General features: G+C 43.7%; 1 protein-coding gene across 1 annotated transcript; it reads right to left on the bottom strand.

Annotated features, from left to right (window-relative positions):
- Positions 1–2939: 2939 nt before the first annotated feature.
- On the bottom strand, positions 2940–15580 carry LOC146191127 (uncharacterized). The gene is made up of 4 exons (XM_084600272.1): positions 15463–15580; positions 12092–12197; positions 4008–4102; positions 2940–3217 (listed from the first exon to the last, which is right to left on the bottom strand). The coding sequence occupies exons 1-4, from the start codon at positions 15578–15580 to the stop codon at positions 2940–2942; spliced, it is 597 nt and encodes a 198-aa protein (XP_084456398.1).
- Between the last annotated feature and the right edge of the window lie 7688 nt (positions 15581–23268).

Genomic DNA, 23268 nt, shown 5'->3' with positions numbered 1-23268 from the left:
TGCTCTGATGCTGCAGGAACTGATTAAAGGGGGCTTTTATATCTGTGTCGGATGGTGGTGCACATGACATATTAGCTTAAGACTGTATGCTAATGAGTTTCTGAGTGATAATAGCTCGAAGCAGAAATTGAAATATTAGTTATATACAACCAGCAGGGTAAGTTGTATGTGAACAAAGATCAGCCATGCGAGCCGGCAGGCTGCACCATACCCTTAACGCGGAGCTCAAATGATCCCCATATTTATTTTATCTTCATGCAGTACATGATCATCCGCATTCTGTCGGCGACACACGACCTATACCGTCACTGGGGACCTTCAGAGTGCATACGTACGAGCATGTCGAGCATGCAGTCTCGTTGAGATAGGTTTGATGGCTCCGTTCTCATTTCAAAATCTTCACAAACCTTCGGCCGCGGCTATCTATCGAATAATGCGTGCCCTTCGAACAAAGGTGAAAACCTTTTTGCAAATGATGAGCAACATGGTTCGCTGTCGGCAGACAGCGCTGACAAGGTAAATGAAGTCTTAGAAGGGGGACGTAAATTATTACAAAGACAGTGAAATTCAAGGTAACGAGTATGCAAGGGTAGCAGCTTGAGCTTAGATAGGAGACCTATAGCAACGCAGCGCTTGTGTCATCTTTCTGGCCGTGAGTTCGACGCCATAAACTTCCAGCTCGAGTACTTTTCGATGTTAGTGTGCACGTTGAAGGACTCCAGGCAACCTAAATCACCGAAGCCCTCAGAGCAGAGGTCGCTTTGAGACGTCAAACTATATGTACCATATAGCTCAACAGCTAATATCGATGGCTTGAAAGCAGAACAAACTGCGTGACGTCGGCTTCTATTGCCAAATCTTGGCAAGCTCCGAAAACCGCAGTCCGTCGTTGCTTGACCATTATTGCGACTAGCGTGTAGACTTCGACAAAAATTTGGTTACCATATGTATTGTGACTGGAGCGAGAGCACCGTTGAGCAACGGCGCTGTCAGTGCCGAAATAGTGTTATAAGAGGAGGAACATCGCAATCGCTCTTGCGTAACTTACCAGTAAGACCACGGAATTTGAAGAGTGTTCCTCGCCGGGGTATATAACAGGCATAGACGAACGCCGCTGATAGATAAAAGCGTGTGAAGACGCCCGACAGCCACCTTCTTCGGCATTGTGGCGGTGGGCTACGCGCTTCTGATGATATACTCTACATGATATACTCTACACCAAGTTCAAGAGGTGTACGTAGAACTTGTACGGCTAAGCGGCTCAATCATGCAGTGTCCGACAAGTCCACGGGACACTCTCGAGGCGTCTTGACTTAAAGACGTAAAATCTGGTGTAATGCCTTTTGTCTCATTATACAGAACGACTCTGTGACAAAAACCTGTGTCATGGTCTTGACAGCGGCGCACGTCTGCACGCGTCTCCGCGTTAATTTATTCCCGAATTACATTGGTTGAGGCCGTCCTCAAGTTTTGAGGCGAAGGCTCAAAATTGTGGACATGCACAACTCCACTCAAATAACCAGTTGAAGTCTCTCCCTTAGCACAGGAGTACGTATCGCCAACCGTGTTACTTTAGAGAACACTGGTTTGATGCACATTGGTCGGACAAACAATTATGGCTGTGGTGAAATGGAAACATTATGCTGCGCAATATGAATAACAGAGAGATCACAATTGCAGCTGGCGGTCTCGTCATGACACCATCATTTGTATCCACAAATGTCACGCATGCCTTTTTTTTTTTTTTTTTCTCGTGCGAGAGACGGTAAGAGTCATTATAGCAAAAGTTCTCGCCTTCCAATTTGTGCAAGTTTAATAGGCTCGTGCTTCGGTAACCTTTGCGATCCCAAGCTAACACTCTTCTCATCTCTTTTCACACCCTCTTTTTCATCTTCATCTGAGATTTCCTGCCTTTGTGAACGGAAGCGTTGCGCTTGCAGTGTGCTCGCGATCAGATACGGCGCACAATACGGGAGCAAGTCTCCAGTTATCGTTCCGCACTTAATTTACGCAAAGGTAGGTGTCCTCACGTGTGTCATCCTTATGTACTGTTCCTCCCTTTCCTATTCAGATTCATCATTCGCGCTTTGAATCGAGCGATCGTGTTTCAGCTAGGAGTGGACGACCCTGTACATCATGCGTCATCTTTCTATACTGTCTCCTCTTATCGTTCTACCATTAACATACAGGTAGGTGTCCACCAACATACGTCATCCTTCAATATTGTCTTCTCCCTTTACAGTGCCTATTCGTCCTTTGCACTTTGAAAATTTATTTCAGCTAGAAGTGAACACTTACTTTTGCGTAAATAAAATGTAAAAGAAAGAATGAGGCTATATGTTGATTTACCCTCGCGCTGTGCTCATTTCAGCAGAGCAGAGAGAGAGAGAGACTTCTTAATGACAAACAGAGATTTTATCCGGCGTTTAAATTTCGCTGACATGCTACTCTGTGTAGGAAGGGTAATTGGGGAGGGAAAGAATGGAAAATAAATGGTGAGGAGATTAAAATAAATGAAGGGGGGGGGGGGGATAAAATGCTGCCATTAAATGCGTTGTAAGGTGCATCGTGTAGTAATGGTATAAAATGAAATGACGATATGCATAGTCCGATAAATGTGCTTATAGAGTTCACAGCGTGAAAAAATGCCTGAGGGTAACATTCAAGATGATCTTAGGGTTTGTCTAAAAGTCCAATTTCTTTTAAATACGTAAATAACAAGTAAACGGTCTGAGCGGAATCTTTGCTGATACAATAAAGAAAAAAACGAATAGAAACTCGCCTCTCTGTTTTTATTTTTTTAACAACACCATGAGTGGCCGCTTTGATCATGTCTGTACACTTCAGTCCAAAAAAGAAAGAAAAAAAATTATTGAGCGTTGTACCGGTAAACCCTAACGAGCAAGTGAGCAATTTATTTCGCGCTGCTTTTGTCACAATTAAAATCCTTCTTTCTCGGGGGAATTACGCTGCTGCAATTTAATGGGCACTACTTCATCCGGCGTCTCCTCTTCGGAACCGCTTCGGCTCTTTTTCGCCGTACGCCCTACGGGCTCAGACTCAGTGTCTACGGCGCTTTTCCCACCCTTGTAGGGCACCACCTTCAATCGTCGCGCAGCTGATGCACGTGGTCGCTTCTCGGCGGCGGAACGGCCGACTGGCGCCGCCATTTGCTTGTTGGCAGCCTGGGACAGTTGGCCTACGTTGCCAGGGGATTCTGCGAGAACGAGAAGAAGAGCAACGGTATTCGCAACCCGAATATATGCATTGACCGCTGCTGACCAAACTTATATGCAAAGACCCGGTACAGAATGACCAACATCCAACAAAAATGGTAGTTCGAGCGTTAGCTGGTCGCTCATACTGTTTTCACCAGAATGCCACTGATGAATGAGGCAGTCGAATGGAAACACTAGAAGAATAGGATCACGACACAGGCGAACTTGTGGCATTATAGAGGACGTTGCTATGAGGCTATATCAGGGGATCTTGTGTCTGTACTTGTTTGGACGCAAGTCGTATAGTGAAACCGACCAACGTGCCTAACTGAAAACGGAAACCGGAACACAGGCAGGGCAGGGAGAAGTGCTAGATAAAGTGCTGAATTGCCTTTTTCTACGTCAAAGTTGTAGCGGCTGACCTTAATACCATGAAGATAACGCTCGATCGGTCGAGCCAAACTTTTTCTAGCTTAAGCATTGTAAAAGTGGTTTATTCTGAATTCTGTTAGTTGAGTCGGTGCTTATTTAACAGCGCAGTGCTCTACTGGATAAGGCAATGTTTTTCTGGTTGAAACACATTGAATTAATCAATGCAATGCAGTGCTATGAAATAGAATCCGAGTTCGACTTGGTAAGGTAAGAGAACACTGGTTGGAGAAGAGTTTTTCTGTTTGAATCAGTGCGACTAACAGATTAATGCATTAATGCATTAATGTTGGGTTAATGCAACATTGGTTAAAGCGGCGCTCATAATACTAGATACGGTCGCTATGCAATTATACTTACCGACTTGACAGAGAAGCTTCATGCAGCACTCTGGAAAGCGTCCTTTCCCGTGCACTGGTTGGCAATTTTTGCCTCTAGGCTCTGGCTTCCCGCAGCTGCAGTTTGAAAAATACACCAGCCTCAATAAGCGGCTTTTGGTTGTCGATAGTGATGCTGAACTACACTTAAGTCGCTACTGGTACCTGACAGAAAAGCAGCACAGATAGAATGTTGGTTTACTGAGGAAACGGCCAAGGCACTTTGAGCGAATTTAGCATATTGTCAGCAATATTTTTTTTTTTATCGTGATTTGATGACAGGACAAGAAAACGCGATCCATAGGAAATGAACCCACTGATAACCTTCACGATAGGTCGTGTCGCTTTCCGAAATGTTAAGAAAGCAGAAAAGAAATAAAAAAATTTGAACGATACAAAAATTTATAAAGAACACAGCATACTGCTTCGACAAAACAGCGCTCGGCGCAGCACGAAAGCAAAGAGGAAATTGGTGAGAAGGCCGTATAACGCAGTGTACGCTACGAAAATCTAACAATAAATTATCATTATAAAAGTTGAGGATGCACAAACAGCAACAGCAATGCTGGATAACCATTTTAGTTGCTGCTGTCTGGGTTCTCTTCTCGAACACATTTTTGAACATGAAGAGAAGGCTAAGTTCCTGCACTTCAAAGCCTCATAAGTTAGAACGGAAGGAATGAATCCGAGAAGACGTCGTGTAGTTAATATTTTCCTTAAAACTTATCCCCCAAAGAGATCATTTGCCGATTTTTTTTTTCCTGCTGATTGTCCAAGACAACAGAACACAAGACAAAAAAAAAATCATATCCCACCCTGTTGCAATCAATCACCTTACGTTCCACACCATTCTTCCCCAACGTGGCTTGGTTAGCCTCTGACCAGCTGAAAGACCAGTTGGCCTTAGCAATCTGGCTCAGGACATTTTCGACACTTAATACCGCGTTTAATTAGTTGTTTCCTCCTCCAGAAATAATTTGGTTCAACAACTCTTTTTAATGCTAAACAGTATTGCTGTTTTTAATACGAAAGAATTTCTTGGCTTATTGGTGGCATGGCAGAGCCTGTCACCAGAAGTGGCCGCACGAACTGGCAGTGATCAGTTGCATGGGTTATAGATATAAAAGTTGATTAAGGGCGCATGTAAATAGTAGGAATAATTAATTAAGTCAGATAAGCGGTTAAATAAATAGTGAATTGTTTATTTAAGTAATTAGGCCTTGGAAGTCAGCTCTTATCAAAGCTTGCCCGCATGAATAACCAAGTCATTTGACCAAACTTGTTAGTTAGTTTATGTGAGTAGGTGACCACAAAATTTGGATGAGTCACGCCCAAAATTTTCTCCCCTGGACCCCCCAGTGCCAGTTAGGTGGTGACCTCCAAATTGGGACAGTTTCATTCCCCCCCTACACACACACACACACACACACACACACACACACACACACACACACACACACACACACACACACACACACACACACACACACACACACACACACACACACACACACACACACACACACACACACACACACACACACACACACACACACACACACACACACACACACACACACACACACACACACACACACACACACACACACACACACACACACACACACACACACACACACACACACACACACACACACACACACACACACACACACACACGCACACGCACGCACGCACGCACGCACACACACACGCACGCACACACACACACACACACACACACACACACACACACACACACACACACACACGCACACACACACACACACAAATAAAAAATATTGACCTAATCAGAATCTACCTTTTTCACTAAGCCGGTCTGCGTTTGCGCGCCCTATCCTGCTTGCAACCATGGTTGAAACATAGTGGGTTGCAAAGCCTAGAGGTGCATGTGCAATTCTTGGCTTCCGTGAACGACACAGCGGGAGCCGATCGCGGAGGTCATGCGCAGTGCGTATTCGTGACAGGTGTATAACGACAGATGGCGGTTGCTGTCAAGTACACACATTGCCACTTCGCGGCTCCTCAGAGGGCGCCACATCTCGTGAAAAGGGAAGATTGGGCCGAAAATGATGCTTAACCTAAATCGAGTATGACCAATTAAGTGGTGACCTTAATATCGAGATAGGACACCCCTAAAAACTGACCCTTGGATCGCCAAAATTTAACCTCGTCATTATTTAACCAAAATTAATGTCTAACATAATTTGAGTATGAATTGTTCAGTAGTGGCATCCGAATTTACATGTCATACCCTAAATTTGACGTCGTTCATTTCTGACCAGAATTGGTGTTAGCCAAATTGAGTATGACCGACCCAGTGGTGACTTCCAAATTTAGGCGGGCCATCACCCACCAATTGGTTTCTGAACTCCAAAATTTGACTTCGTCCGAATCTGATCAATAGAAAAGCTAATTAAGCAACTGTACTAATTGAGAAACGCAGAACTCATGACTAACTAAAGGAAGTATATTATTAGTATTATTATTGCAACTGCATGCAAGGAGACATAAGTGCACACCTTCAATATTTTTTTACGGTTTCAGCTTAGTTACCTGCCAATTTGTAGCAAATTTTTGCAAGCTGCTTTGTAATTTTGTTTTATTTCTGATCTCAGTCATTTTTTCTCAGTTATTCGCATGAGTGCAGTGATGCATGCACAATGCGCTTTCGGGTTAGTGCACTTTCATCTTAGGCCCACGTTAGCACTAACCATTACTTCTGCATTTCTTCGACGTCTGTGCGGTCCTTCTCATGTGTATGCCTCTGACAGGCGACGGTCCTTTGTGACGTAACGAGACCACGTGTCATGGTTGAATCGGCAGTAGCTGTCAACCTGGACAGCCCTTTTGAGATGGGAATCGAACAGACTTGCAACGTTGGATACCGAGTCGGACACGCTACTCCTAACGCAGGCACGTTCATGCGGTTTGGTCAAATCAAGGCTTTACAGCTGTGCCGGATGCATGTTCCCATAGTGCGGCAGGTTACGACTGTATGCTGATGAGTATCTCTCACCCTAAACTGAAACTGAAGGGAACCAAAGTACCAGCACGTCTATTTCGCATCTAGCTTAACCACACTATGTTGGCCGCAATTTTTTTTTTTCGCTCTGCATGTGTTTTCTTTTATTGCGAAAGCAATACTGCTAGCACTTCGAGCCTTTGGCATGTCGTGGCGCCTCCATACATGACCTTTCAAGTGACCGTGTGACGTCACGCCAGACCTAGAGACGGGGCCCCAGCTCGTGCCATCGGATGGTGGCGGCGAGTCCATATAGACCAACACCGATCTGTGACGTAAGCACGATGCGGTGGCGCTTCTATCGCCAGCGTGGTCCGACTGGGGGTGAAAAATAGGCTTAGCGCCCATAGGAATACATGGAAGCGAAATGTTCCAAAGCAGTTTTCTAATTTCACGGGTCATCTGTGATGTCGTTATTCGGTACAGAGTAACCATGAACATCCTAGAACAGATCACGAAAGCATCAAAACTCATTAACGAGGCGAAGTATTTTTAAAACACCGCGAAACGTATGCGGGTGTGAATTGGGAGGGCGACCCATAGACACACACGTAAACACAACTTACCGCAACATTTTGCTCGGTTCAGCAGCGTTGAACCCTTCTCATTTTTTGGTGAACGTCTTGTACGACGCCCCGACGTCATGTTGCATGACACGTACTACATTCTCTTGCAAGTACTGCAAGTCTGACGACTTGCGGACCGCTCACAACACGATAAACTGACCGCGCACAGTTGCAGACGGCAATGCGCCACCGGCGCTGTCGCTAGCAGACGCTCCGGAGCTGGAGGCGGCAGCGGTGGGTATCGCCAGATACGCTGTCGTCTGCTGCATGCGCGAATCTCGTTCGGTTTATATTATCGTATGGCGTTTGACAACTGCTTTTTAAATGTAATTCTGCCTAGCACGTATCACTGGAGCGACAGTATTATCAAGCTTATTTACCTTATGCGGCAGCATATCAGACTGTAAGCAAAGCTGTGCGATTCGCTACTCCCAGCTTGCCTTTTGGCGGTGTCTGGATTCATAACACAGGTTATTCGGGGAGTTTTAAAAGTAGACTGCCTCCGTAATGACGCACCCTACTTTATCACACACTTCTTCAAAGCGCTGGTCAACGTTTAACGACCGGCCACCACTTCCGATGCTCTGTGAAATGAAAAAAATGTTCCGGTAAGTTGTGTTTACATGTATTTCTACGGGTCGCCCTCCCAATTCGCACCCGCATACGTTTCGCGGTGTTTTAAAAATACTTCGCCTCGGTAATGAGATTTAATACTTTTGTGATCTGTTCTAGGATGTTCATAGTTGCTTTGTACTGAATAACGACATCACAGGTGCCCTGTTAAATGAGAAAACTGCTTAGAAATATTTCGGTTCCATGTATTCCTATGGGCCCTAACCCTATTTTTCACCCCCAGTCGGCTGCGACGCCACGAGCGCCCCCTTTGTTTGTAAACACGGTTTTGGTCTATACGGCGCTGTGTCGCAGCCGAGAGAGAGCGCTCGCTGTTTGTGACGTCATGCTAGGAGGTTAAATGGGGCTGTGGCTCTAGTCGGGGCGCAGCCGCCGAACAAGGCGCAGCCAAGGGTATTTATTGCTTTCGCAATCTTCCAGGCTTAACCAAGCTAAGCCTTCAGACAACTTTTTTCTTTTTCTGTTTGCTGTTCTTTCTCGCGCAGCCTGCTTGCCCATTGCGCTGTACAATGGGTCCACGCAGTATATGTGTTGATAACGCATTGGAGGCGGGACACACTCAAGCTGGCTATCCTTATCCCACATTGTTCTCATCGGTGAATGGGTTAAAAATAAAGGCCTTACTAGTTGGGTTATCTTTACTACATCTATTTACGTTGGAAATATTACTAGCCGTATTCTTGTGTAAGAGAGTGCGTACAAAATTAGCGAGTATAGTTGAGCGTACGAGTCCTTCTTGGCAGCCATTAAAACAACCTCTGGCGAAAGTTCGCACGAACCTTTAAGAACGCAGAGAAAAGCTTAGATTTAAACACTACATCAGCAGAATCTGCCTGAATATGGTAGAAATGAAAATGAGATGTAGGTACCACTATTTTATTTCGACTCGATCAGACGATGACTTTGTAATTTTTAAGCGTACCGAAATCAGTTAACATTCACGACATCGCAAAATATTCAAATGTATTGTATAATAAAGGCATGTAACCTGCTTTTGAAACAAATTACCTCTTCTTTAAATTCCTTCAAGAGGCACACAGACTTGTACAGTTTAAATAATATTGCTTTAAATAAAACTTTTGTTTCCTTGGTGAACTGTGCTCATAATTATTGTTCTGCCAACTGCGACAAATAACTAAAGTTGTTTTTTATCGTCAAAAAATGAGTGCTAAACTAAAACTTCTTTTATCCCTAAGCAGTAGCAGGTTTCAAGACATAGGTGATTAGCATGTTCAGCCATTTTAAAATGTCAGTTATCTCGCCAGCCCAGCCTTAACGACGGTGTAAAAAAACTTCAGGAAAATTTCCCGAGCCTACACTGCTGATTATTTTCCGCCTCTCTGATCTGTGCTAGTAGTGCTACTACCACTTAAAGTGCTCCATGTGAATATATATGCGCCATATCATGTATGCATTATTTGCTAATTTCTCAATGATATATCCCCAACAAAACAGATTATGCTGAATATCACGCGATTTGGAGTGAAAAATTGTCAACATTACAATACGGCGCATGCAACGTAAGCCGTAAGCATAAACTATACGTATAAACCCAAAAACCCAGTCTCTATTTTTTTTTTTTTCTTGTGCTTGGGACTTCAAAAATATAATGGGAATCAGCGGTGTAGAAAAACGGCTTATAAAAAACGTGCCAAAATGGTTTTCACTTGTACAAGTTGTCATGTAACAGTAATCCTTGCTGCATCCTCATTATACCCTCCTTTTATATTTTTTGCACCTCTTTACGGTAAGAAAATCATAGGCAAAAGTAAAAGCAGCGCTGTACTCGTAACAAGAGGTAAAAACCCTGAGCAACGTCAGCTTTGCAATGCCGAGATACACGTAAGCCGTAGAGGAAAGGAAGATGTTAATGACACACAAGCAGTATCTAGTATCATGATTTGCCTAATCGATGTTCTCCTGATGACGGTCATATGCACACAGCTCCAATAAAAGCAGATGCTCCTATTATGCAGTCAATTGCTAACCGCTCGTAGTTTTTCACATGCGATGAAAATAGCGCATGACGGTAATTTATAAAGGAGGCTACAGAAGTGACCAACTCAACCACCTTCCAATATCAGTACTGCCAGCATTTTCTAAAATTGCAGAAAGGGTAACACAGACTCATATTTCTAAATTCTTAGAATCAAATGATATAATAACTAAACACCAGTATAGATTTAGACCGTGATCGACCGAAACAGCACTCCTCAATATCAAAGATAGCATGATTTCCAAGATAGAAAATAAACTCTTTACCGTAGGCATTTTTCTTGATTTTAGAAAAGCCTTTGACAGTATTAAACATGAAATCTTGCTAAACAAACTATAGACGTATGCCACCCGTGGAATACTGCAACAGTTACTACATAGTTACCTTGTTGGAAGAAAACGGTATACAAATATAGACGCAAAGTCAAATCAGACACCGGAACAATAAAATATGGTGTACCTCAGAATTTCTTTTTTAATCATTCTTAGTCTCTTATGGTTCAATTTATATATAAATGATATAGTAAACATCCTTCACACACCTAATATTGCCCTGTATGTGACGACACAAATGTTTTCTTTTCTAGTCCTGATCTTCGTTTAATTGAATAGAGCTCCAATAATTGGTTCAATGACCTTCTAATCTGGCTCCGTGGTAATGAACTTACTAAAACCAAATATACGCTTTTTTATGCAACGAATAAGCCAAGAGACTATGAAATTGATCTACGTATTAACGATCGCGGTTGTTACCAATGGAATCACATACATTTTTGGGAGTATGTTTTCGCAATAACTTTGGCTGGTCTGATCATGTTAGTCATATCCGTATAAAAGTATCTAAATCTATTGGTCTGCTCTTCCGCCCCTGAAATTTCCTGCCTGCGCAGATAGGAGACAAATTTATTTAAATTTAACTCATTCCCATCTAAAATACTGTAACTTGGTATGGGGTATTTCATGCACCAAATCTAAAAAAGACGAAATACACTCCCTTCAAAAAAGTTCATTAAAAGTGTTCTCTGCGTAATGTGAAAAAGATAAATTATTTGAAAGTATCAGAATTGAACTTTTCCAAGAATGCTACACGGAATAGTTAGCAGTTCTGCTGTACAAGAAAGTTAAAAGGGATTTTCTCTCATTTTTTTTCGAACATACGCCGATTGGCCGCTGTCTTACGACTTGCGTTTGGTTTCATTGATAGCCCTAAAATACAAATTATGGGTCGCAGGCTATCCGGCACCATTTAGTGCAATTTTGTAATAACTACCCGGCCTTGATTTCGTGCGCTGTAAATTTCTCAATTTACAAAGAAACTACGGTACATTATTTTAAGCCCCAGAACACCCTTTATGTCAGCCTCTTGTTACCCATAAAATTAATGGAGTGATTATGTTTGTACTAGCTTTTCTATATCTTGCATTATTTTGTTCTACAAAAAAACATGCCCAAATAACATATGTTAGTTCTTTGTTCGCAAAATTAGAGGAAGTTTTGCATTTTTTTTTTTGTGCATCTACTCATTGTATTGCTTCTGTTTGTTCTGCTGGCTGCCGCTGAATTGTAAACTAGATGTAGGCTTAGACAGGAAGCATTAAAGCCTCCTTTTCTCGCACCTCGTGGGCATACTGTTCCAAGAATTATATGTCCAATAAAATTCAAAATTCAAACTTTATACATAATGTCACAACTATTGTCGGGTCAACATGACTTCCTTACCTGGAAGTGACTGGAAATCCCTGCATGCAGGTCATCTTGATACACATTCAAAATTCAAACTTTATACATAATGTCACAACTATTGTCGGGTCAACATGACTTCCTTACCTGGAAGTGACTGGAAATCCCTGCATGCAGGTCATCTTGATACACTTTGCATCGTCGTACCAAACTTCGCCCTCTGTCTTTGTGCCATCTGGTGTGGTGCAGCCCTCTGGCGAAAAGAGATACGCGTCGATTACATTGCATGGAAGTAGCCGTCTTTTGGCTCCGGTGTCGTGAGCAGTCCAAAGCACATCCAGAGCAAATGACACACACTGCAATGTACTTAGAAAATACCGGAGCTGCTTTGAAAACTTCAGAAAGGGAATTGTGTTTAGTTTTTTCGATCATAAATAACCCCCAAATAACTCGATGGATAAAGATATCTACCGCGAAGGAACAGGCATCGTGCTCAGCAACTAAGTGGTCCCGATGCCTCAAGCACGCGAACATTATATAGCTGTATGCTGACAAAATGTGCGGTGAACGAGCTCGCATTTGTTTCTTGCGTTTGGTGCTTGTACAGCGGAGGAAACAACCAATCAGTTACCCAATTTTTCAAACAACCGACCTTTATTTCACGTGCACGGAGGCAGCGAGGGTCGTGTGTTGGTACGACATAGACAAATCAATCTACATACATTTATATAGAAACAATAACTTTGGAACAAGAGCATTCGGATGTCAAAACAAAAGCATTAGGGAAAAACGGCAAGTACAATTAAAAATATGCAGTATTGCAGATCCCAGCCCTAGAATCGAGAGCAATTCAAGGCGCTTAAAAGAAGGAAAAAGAGACGGTGATCAGGCAACATGCGAATACCGGATAAATACTTTCGATTCTTCCCAAAACAAGGTAAGAGGTGTTTGAAGCCCTTCTAGTCGAAGAAGTCTTACGAGAAAACTGTAATTTGTTATGGAAGAGTGCCGACTGTGGAAGGCATCTGTGATGAAATGAGCTGAGGGAAGTTTGAAGTTTTGTTCGTCACACTGCCCATTGTTAACAAGCCTTGCTCTTCTCGCCTCGGAACCAACTTTCCGCACATCGCCTCCTCCTGAATTTTCTGGAGAAGTCCGGCCTCAGTTATACCCTGTCTATAGCCTGTCATGTCAAGAGCTTCTGAAGGCGGCGTCAGCCAACTGCCTCCCACCCCCTTCCCCTCCCCGAAATCCCCCCCTCCCCTCCTTGTCGCCAAGTGTGATGCCACCAAGATGGCCAACATAAGTCACGACCAGTACCCCTTTCCAAAATATCCCATAGTCACGCCCACCACCCCTACCACCACAGGCCTAAGCTGGTCATCGCAGAAAGTATCTGCAGGAACGAGTTTTTAAAAGAAAAGAATGTCTTGCTCTTGTTGCCTTCAAAGGTGGGATGATTGTCAGGACACAGATGTAGACATTGGCGCCTGCTTTCAGTTGACGAATACGGCGCTTGCAAACGGAGAAGACCCCATTCAGAATTTGTTTCGTTATAGTCACTGTGGAACCTACAGTATCCACTAAAACATTTATTCTCATCGAGAATAGATATATAGGCACAGGCACGTAACCGGCTTCGAAGCTTTCTTGAAAATGAGAAAAAAATATTCAAGACACTGAATAGTAATGGGCATTACGTGGGTGAAAAGCAGTATCCCCATATCTCAAATTTCTTTCACCTCCAGCAAAACTGGGCCTCTTACCTTGTAGCGATAGGATGCATTTTGGCACTATAGAAAATTATTTGAGCATCACTGCAACAAAATTAGATTTTGTTTTTGTTGCTTAGCAACCCGGATTTAATGGTAATATATCCGCCCGAACTGTATATCCATCCTGAACGTTTTAATAATAACAAAATGCGACGAATAAGAGTTTCACCGTTGAACATAGGCTTCAATATCAGTAAAAAGGTGGTTTTCCAAGCTATATGCGGTCTGTGAGGCTTGGTCCTGCCTCTCTTATAAAACAACGCAGAGATATATGCGAAAAGCATTCTTTAGCCCCAGCATGGAATTGATCGCTTGTGTAAAGTGGCAACTGATAATTCAAAGCTAATTGTAGAGGAGGCATCACCCCTGAAAAGCGCAAAATACATTGCGGCGCAGAAAAAAAAAAGAATAAAAAAGCATAGAAGTTGCTTTAGTCAGCTAATGTAACATTCGTAAACGTTTTTGGGCTAATATTGCAGTAGCCACTTTGTAGATTATATGTTATCTTTTACAAGAATGAAAGCAACACCTAGCGCCGCTATATTTTGTAGAAAATCACGAACGATATCACAGTGAGCGCTATCACGCAGCCATGTGTGACCTTGAAACCAGTGCTGCGCTGTCCCGGAGCCATCTCTGACCTTGAAATCAGTGCTGTATAAAGGCCGGATCCATGCAATCTGCACTCATAGTGAGCGGAAGCACGATGCTACTCTTTGAGTATTTTTTTTTTTTTTTACACTAACCTAAGTTTATGCTTTTCTGTTAACATTCGAAGCAAATTTTGAGCGCGCAGAAAAAAAAAAGAAAAAGGGGGGGGGGGGGGGGGGGGTGCGAACGACCATCCCATATGCCTCGCGACGCTGTACACCCCAGCAAGGCTAGTTATTTCGTTTCATAGTCAGGAATTCCGGATGTTTTTAGGGCAAGAATCTTTTAGTCTAATTTTCACATATTTTATGACGTCACGATAACAATCAAAATATCCGCACATACTCTCCCGAAATAGAATGCTAAATTCTTGTTATTAATTTAAAAAAAAAAAACGCTCCCCATTTTGTTTTACTCGTTGAGGGCAGGACAACCCTTAGGAGAAAAATTTGGCTACGCATTGGAAGCTTAGACCATGTCTCTCATTATGTTCATAAGACTCGCTTACAGCATTTCACAGCTACCTCGCAACCACTTAAAAACGCACCCGTTGGGTTTATGTGCCAGTTTTAATTACTCGTTATGAGCGCACGACAATCTTTAGAATCCAACTTTTGCCGCGCATTCACCGCGTGAACCAGTTTTATCAATATGCCCATAAAAACATCTTGCAATATTCCACAATTGCCTCGAAGTTATTAAAAAAAAAAAACGCAGCCTTTTGACTCTCTGTGGCCGTTTTAACTAGTCTGAGCGAGATATTTTAACGTGACATGATATTTGTTGCGCATATAAGCCTGTTTTTAGGAGAACAATATCGGACACTTGCGGGAAAGTAGTTTCATCAAAAGCTGCTGATCCATACGATCAGATAACGCTCCGTTCCAAGAAACCAGGAGATGACGCCATTTTGTCGTTCCGGTATTGCGGCAGAGTAATTTACGTCCCGGTAATCCACGCGCACATTCGCAGTCCTTTATGAAAACAGCATCACGCGGTTACGCCGGGTTAAACCTTCTAATGACCTAGCGCCCTCCTTCGCTCGCCTTTCTAAATAGAGAACAACACTGGGACGACGGCATACAGACTTACTCTTAACAGAGTACGCTGTCGCTCGTGCTGCGAGTAGAGCCAACGACAACGCAACCAGAGAGAGAGGCCGCAGTTCCCGTTTGTGAAGCGACATGCTTGCGACGCGGGACAAATCCATCCGTTGCTTAGCGATCCTTTGTGGGCGGGGGTTGTTTGGAAGGAGGGGGGAAGGAATAAAAAGAAAGAAATGGGAAGGGGGAAAGAGGAACAGGAACCTAGTTTGGGCACCAAGCCACAAAACTCTTCTTATAAGGCGCGCTTCTGGGGCCACATCAAGGGGAAAGAATAAAAGAAAAAAAAAAAGGAAAGGAAACAAAGAGCGCAATGGGGAATAGGTGTTTCCAAGAAGAAAGAGTGTAGCCCCACAGCTTGCTGGGCGACACAGCGCCTCCAGCTCGCGCTCAATCACGACCTGTCGCTTTGACACTTTCGCCTCTTATTTCTTTCTGTCTCTCCTCTCTTTACGCGACCTCTCTCCTTCTTCGGACCCCAGTGAGTCCAAACACGGTGGCTGACAGGCTGCCCAGGACGTTCGTTTGCCTCTGGCCCTCCTCCTCCTCCCGAATCTCCCCAGTAAGAACGCAAAGGGTGAAAAACTGGGACCACGAGCGGACATCATTTCGTGTTATTGTTAGGCAATGACCGGCGCTCGACGATGACGAGAGAGAGAGAAGGTGCGTCGCTTATTAGCAACGCGAGATGAGAGCGGAACAAGAGCGATTCGGCGCTCAGTTTTGACCTAGCCCGGACAGCCGTGCACCTCTCCAGCCGTTTCTGTCGCACGCGCACGGCCTTTCTGTGGGCGCCAGACGCTGCCAGATCATTGGCGGCGGCTCGCCGCTTTGTTGCCCTTATTGGGACGACGCGCCGCCGCCAGCTGTTCCTAATTGCTTCCACTTAGTTTAGGGGCGCCCCCTCGGGCTGAATGGGACAGTTTGCTGCGTCACAAAAGGATGATTTACCCCCTTTATTGCTCAGTTCCTACGGGAAAGAAAGCGCTCAAAAGGACGTGCTGTGCTTTCACTAAACAAAGCGGGTAATAAACACTAAATGCAATTGCATTTCACAATTGCGAAAGGTGCGTTCGTTAACGCGAAAGGTAAGGGCGACGATGCACGATTGATCATGCGCTTGTCTTCTCATCGTGCGTGTCTTTCGCGTGTTCGCGTGTATTGGTGCAGACACAGACAAAGATAAGTACAGAAGAGTGACAGCTGTTTACTAAGGGACTAGCGCAATTGCGCATGAAAACAAAATAGAAACTCTGCTGCGACCCTGTCGGTTGTCACAGTGTACATACACCCTTTAAAAAAATGGTCGAGGGATTCCGTTGTAAGCTGCGCTAACTACCTGGCTAGCTATCAAAATTCTGTGAAGGCGAAAGAGCTACGATCTTAACCACCGAAAATTGCTAAGAGGGTTTTGGCAAGTTGCTGATTATTCCTGCTGAATCCAAGTTCCAAATACAGTTCTGAGCTTGTGTAGTGCTATTCGTCACTGCTAAACAAAAAACCGGAAAAGATATTGTTACTTGGTGTTGAGGATGATTGAATTGACAGCAAAGAGTATTGCACGTAGAAAATAAGGGTTTATTCAGGTCAACTCCAGTCATCAATTGCACTATAACTCCTTGGCGGTCCCGGGTTGAGAAGGATTAACTCAACAGAAAAGAGCATTGCCCGCAAAAAAAAAAAAAAAAAAAAAAAGCTTGTTTATTGAGGTTAACTCGAGCCCTCAATTACTCCTAGGCGTCGATGACAACAAGGGGTTTTTGGTGGACTTCGAAAGTCACCGCAACTAATATCTGCGCTTAAAAATTGTCGTCGCCACTATGTATATACATTATGTGACACCCGTCACAACGCCCTGAACCCCTTGACATGTCTTATCAAGTTATCAAGCACACTCTACAGATTGCTTCTCAGCCGCGTGATTCGCTCACTAGCTGAACGACAGGAAGCCACCGTTAATTTCCCGCGTAATTGCTCTCCACGAGTAGTCTACCTTCATATATTTAAAGTGAAGGCCTTACTAACCCCGTCAGAGGAAATTACGTCGACGTCGGTTTTCTGCACTTTCGTGTGAAAATTGTGACACTGACGTTCGTCATACAGCATTCCACTTGAGGTAATGCATTTTATCGTTGCGAATAGCATGCATCTGGCAATCCAGTTTAGGCTAGCTTGCTACTAGGACTGCGACCGACGACATATAAACAAACAGTAGGACATTCACGCTTTCGCCTTCACAGCGTCCAAACAGTTTAGTGCACTCTAAATTTTTTTTCTTCCGGGGCAGGGCATGACGGAAGATTATACATAATAATTCTATTATTATGAATTATTATTTGCAGCCGTAGTAGCGCGGTCGACCTGTGCCCATCTCTTTTGTTTCAGCATTTTCTAATATTTTTGTATGTTTAATTATTCTTGCATTATTCACCTTTCGCTAATGCATTATCAAGAATGCAGTTTGTGCCACACATGCACAGTCTTTGTCAAAAGTTTAAATTCTCCTGAGCCACACCGTGTGGCTCGTAATGCAACCCGAGTGTTCCAAATTTCCCGAATATACCCTCTCTAACGGGAAGGAGTTTCACCGATGCTAAAGGAACTCCACTATACGGGTTAGAAGCAGAATTCCTGGGCTCCAAACTTGCTTATATATTGCTTATGCCAGCTTCTTAAAGCAAAAGCTCTACTAAAACGTCTCTCTTTGCGTGTTTTACCTTCAAGCACGACCGTTGCCAAAGCAAGCAGACACTCCAGAGACTAAAAATGCATAAATATATGTCAATGATCGGGCACGACAGTGACACTTGGCCATGTTGATCTATAGGTGCGGTACTCTGACCTGGCATTTGACCTTCTCAGAGAAAGTATTGGGTTCGAATCCCTCTCTCGCATCACTGCCATATAGCAACTGTGACGACAGGCCATTGCCAAGCCGCCGAAGCGGCTAGGGGGAAAACACTATGAGCAACAGATTTTAGGTACTTCTGTGCCAAGGCTCTGCCCCGTTAAAGCCTATGGCACACAATTTGATCTTAAGGCATCATTAATGGGCCTCTATGTGGCGCCACATTTGCCCTGTTTCGTATAAAACATATTTGGTTTGGTTTAATTTGTGTGTGTGTGTGTGTGTGGGGGGGGGGGGGGGGGGGGGGTTAACGTCCCAGAGCGACTCAGGCTATGGGAGACGCCGTAGTGGAGGACTTCGGAAATTTTAACAACCGGTGGTTCTTTAACGTGCACTGGCATCGCAGAGCACACAGGCGTTTTGCTTTTTGCCTCCATCGAAAAGCGGCCGCCGCGGCCGGGTTCGATCCCGCGTCCTTGGGCACAGCTGTCGAGCGCCTTTTCGCCTTCAAACACATATTTGGTCCCAAGTGTCTGGAATTTTTCTAACTGTCTGCATCCATGAACTCATGGATGAATAGTTAGCGTTCTTGACTCCTGTTCTTGTCTGACCTTTCAGAAAATCGCATCAAAGAACGGAATGACACAGAAGAATGACTCAAAAAATTAGCATTCAAGGGAATGGCGAGATAGAGGTTCCGCGTTCACGCACATGTACTGAGCATCGGAGCACTGGAACGTTGATTCTTACTCCACCTTCCCACCTCTAAACGAACAACCCGAGCTTGTAGCTCCTTCCAACTTTCTGACATTATGTATAGTCTCGTTAAGTCGCGCGAACCATGTCAGCTTGCCAGCTACCATCTGCCAGCGCCATTCCCGTGATTTTTCGCTCACAGCACCGACGACGAAAACGCCTACGGTGGATTTTCTGGCTAACGAGGCCTTTACCGCTATCGCGTTAATTCATACGGTCGCTTAATGAGCGGGACAGCCACGGGTTAAGACGTAGTTACGGGGCAAGTGTTTATGGGCTTACTTTATTGTTCTTTTTTTCTTGCATGCACGGAAGCAGCAGACAAACCACGGGGAAACAAGCGTTATTTCCTACTGCGGTCACGTGGCATGGCCCAAGTGCCTTCCGCAAGCGCGCCTTGCTTCGGTGCATGGTCTGTGGAACTCACGATCGTCATATTAAATCGTAAAAAGCTGTAGCCGTGCTTCGATGGTTGCCGGCTGGAAAAGGCACCCGTGTGCAGTACGATGGCAGTGTCAGTGCACATTAAATAATTCCAGGCAGCCAAAATTAGAGTCCGCTTCCTGTCTTCTTACTTTCACTTCTTCCTTCATTCGCGTTCACTGAAAGACTACTATTACTATTACCATTTACTTACCATATGATAACTTTCAGTTTGCATTGCAAGTATGGCATGGATATGCACTTCAAAACTTTGTGCACTTCACTTAGCCTTAAAAAAAAAAAAAAGAGCTCTTACCGAAAAATTTTGGACAGATTCTGAGAAGGGTTTTCTAACGTTATTCTTTCCAGTGTTGGCGGTAACACGTTACAAGCCATGGCGTTATTTATTTTTTTTTTTTTGGGGGGGGGGGGGGGGGAGGTTCTTAGTAATGTATTGTTACTATTTCCGAACTGCAAAGGGTAACGTACTCACGTTAACGTTTTTCGTAGCGTAAGATATCATGTACGTTACTAGTCATCTATTATTGCAGTTGTCGCCCGCCCCTTTTTCATAGAAAAAATGCACAGAGCACCTAAAGTAATCTCGCAAATGAACAAAATGTGCAGGTGTTCTCGATGACCCTTGTTGCTGCTCGTATGCATGCGGGAAACATCTGCCTTTGATGGCACACCCAACCAAAAGAAGAAAAACAAACGGACAGAATACCTATAAAGCATGAAACATGGGCACGAACACGCCTTCCCACACTTTCCTGTTGCTTACATACAACAGCAAGTTGTAGTTATTAGAAAGTTGTCGCTGCAATATTTTAGCGCTGATTATCAAGTTGGTTTTCAAAATAAATTTCGCATCTTTCTACCTGCAACTGCAGCTAAATTCCTGGTTATTGAATTCCCCAGTCGCTCACTGTGGAATATTCAATACCGTGCTGACCATAAACCCCTTTACACAAACACTCGTTTTTGTTTGTTTTTGTACAAGCACTCGCATTTTTTTTTTTGTGGTAATTACGCAGGTTCAAGCGAGAAAAAAATGTTTATGGACGCAAATATATTTTGTTTCGGAACTGTGCTATTTAAGCATTATTTTATATACATAATTTGCGTGTCTATTTTGTTAGAAGCACAGCGACCATATTGGAACATCACTTTTTTCAGAAGTACTGTATATTGGTTGAGAGTTAAGCGATTTTTTCTTTGTAAATTTATAATTGATGATGAAGTTTTATTTTGTGCCTAATGTCACATTCACAAAATGGCGTCACCATGTGCCACAGATTTAGAAGCCATCACGTGTAACTCTGTAGGTAACTTTAGGCCACAATAACGAAGTTCCTGCACATTTGTGCTAAGTATTCCGGTTAAATCACGATTTCTGGTAAAATTGTTGTGTAGAATAGACGTGAGTTCATGCAGCAAAGACGCACTAGTTAAAATTTATGGCCATGAAGGAACGGGAAAGTAACATGTGATACTTGTTTTCGGTGACAGTAGCGGTAATGCCTTATATTTGTAGGTAACGTAGTGCTAACGCATTTCTTTTCTCTTTAGCTTAATGAGTAGCGTACTTAGTTACTTTTTTTTTCAGTAATGCCTAGGACACTGATTTTTTCGAACATTGTACAACTGCATCACGACTATCCATATATCTGAAGATCACCCTTTGGAAGGGTTGTAATTGGTCATTGTAAGTGTAAGACAAACTTCAGAAGCAACATTTTGATACCCACCAGAAACTTAGTCCATTTATATCAATTTATTCATAGATCATATAAAGTACCTTAGAAGCTGCGAAACTCTCGCTTGATTACTTGATTACTCCTTCTTAGCGCAGTGCAAACTTCATAAGCAAAACAGCATCCGCCTGTTCATTGAAAGCTTAAACGTACCGTTTTCATCGATGTGTTTATAAGGCTATCCTGCGATATTCCAGAGCTGGCTCTGAATTAGTTTTTAAATATGAGTCCATTGGTTTCTATGATAATTTATAACCACTCGGTGCGAAAAGAAGGAAAAGTTCAAGAGCAAATTTTTGTACCCATTGGAAGCTTACATCAATCTCATCAACATGTGCCTAACTGTATCTTAACAATCCCACAACTGCTTCACAGAACGTAGAAGAGTCTGATTGCAGCTGACTCCCTACTGTACTGAAGTATCACAGTTGTTGCACTATTAAAACGTGACCCAGAAATCTGGGCTTACTAAAACCGTCCTGCTCATCCAGGCGTGAGACACGGCATAAAACAGAACGCTCGCTAAAGGTTTTAGACATCAGAAAAGAATATTCGCCCTCTTTTAACACGAAGACATGGAGAATCAAAGTGTAAGGCGAGAGAAACTACTGAAAAAAAAAAAAACAAAAGGAGTCAAAGTGTGCTGCCGGTAATTCTATCTAAGGATGAATACTTGACAGCACATTAATACATTTGCTTTATTTTCCTACTTCATCGTCCAGTGCGTCCATTTTTAATACGGCGCATATTTATCGCATGACAGAGGCCATGGCGCAAGGAAAATACGCTATTTCTGAATGCGCTGCCAATGTCAACAGCGCGAAGTAACCTTCACCGTATCCAAACAGATAGGGCCACTAGCTCTTCGCGAAAGCTAAAAATAGAACTAGCTACCCGCGTGACATTGACAATTTATTCTTTGCTGCAGGGCTAAAGCATGCTCTCGAAAAAAATAAAATAATAACTGCGCGTTGTATATGGTGGGGCTGAAAAAGCGGGCCAAAAAAAAAAAAAAAAAAAACGTGAACCAGAGAAGGCGATGTAGAAACGAGTTTTAGGATCAAAGAGCAGGGAGAACGTTGCTCCGAATTTATCAATGACGTGGTGCACCAGAGTGGTGTAAAGTGTGGAACACCGTATGTTTATGTCTTGAACGTTTTTGAACGGCTGTAAGGAGAAGTAGACCGAGCAAGCAACCAGACAAGTGTGAAGAGGTGCCAGCTTTCTGACACAATGTTTTGAAAGCTGAACATCCTGCTTGTACTGATTTAAAGAGCTTAATGTCTACTACATTCGCGCTTATCTCTACACGTACAAAGTTGACTGTGGGCGCAAGCTGGCCTGAAATTAAGAGCACTGCATAAATTCATAAGCGTGCATTTAGCCTACATGGCCATGAGGAGGAAGATCAAGAAAGGTAAGAGGGAGAAGGAAAAGAATATTAACACCCAGAGGTAGCCGTTCACGCTGGTAATCACTCGTGCGCGCCATGTACTACATGGTGGCGTACAGAATGCCCACACATGGCTGCATGGATAGAAGGGCACATGTAGTCATAACCGGGGGTATACTTCCAAGGTTGGAAGCACTTCACATTATTAAATGCATGGTTGGACTAGTGTAGACCGGCCCTAGTGCAGAGTTGACTTGCACTTTTTCTTACGGCGCTAGGTATATATAGATTGTGAGCCAATTTCAGAACCTATGGCCTCGCATTAGACGTCACAGGCTGAAGGTGCGTACCTCGCGAGCGTACCGTATCACAGGGTCAATCACAACCATAACAGAGAAAACGGTCGAAAGGAAAGATTACTGAGCGAACAATCTAGTGGTTAGAGCGCCCGTCTCGGCTGCGGGAGGTGGTCAGTTCGAAACCCACCGCCGGACACCCACCGGTAAAAATGGGTACAAGCGTCCCCCGGCCTGGCGCTCGGCTTTTCCAGGGGTGTGCGTTTGGGAGAAGCTCCGTAAACCCCGCTGCGCGCCCCTCCTCCGCAGTGGGCCCAAACCC

This window comes from Amblyomma maculatum, chromosome 4 (assembly GCF_055883805.1).
Source record: "Amblyomma maculatum isolate TAMU_Amacu chromosome 4, ASM5588380v1, whole genome shotgun sequence".
NCBI lineage: Eukaryota > Metazoa > Arthropoda > Arachnida > Ixodida > Ixodidae > Amblyomma > Amblyomma maculatum.
Note: the sequence above shows the minus strand (reverse complement) of the source record. Positions and strands in the feature narration are given on the sequence as shown.

What these genes read in the sequence shown, in the direction of transcription:
- LOC146191127 (XM_084600272.1), bottom strand. Translation starts at nt 15,580, where the DNA reads ATGGATTTGTCCCGCGTCGCAAGCATGTCGCTTCACAAACGGGAACTG. An exon ending in GACAGCGTACTCTGTTAAGA is followed by an intron (nt 12,198 to 15,462) that starts GTAAGTCTGTAT and finishes TCTTTTCGCCAG; the next exon opens with AGGGCTGCACCACACCAGAT. An exon ending in GAAGCTTCTCTGTCAAGTCG is followed by an intron (nt 3,218 to 4,007) that starts GTAAGTATAATT and finishes TCGTTCTCGCAG; the next exon opens with AATCCCCTGGCAACGTAGGC.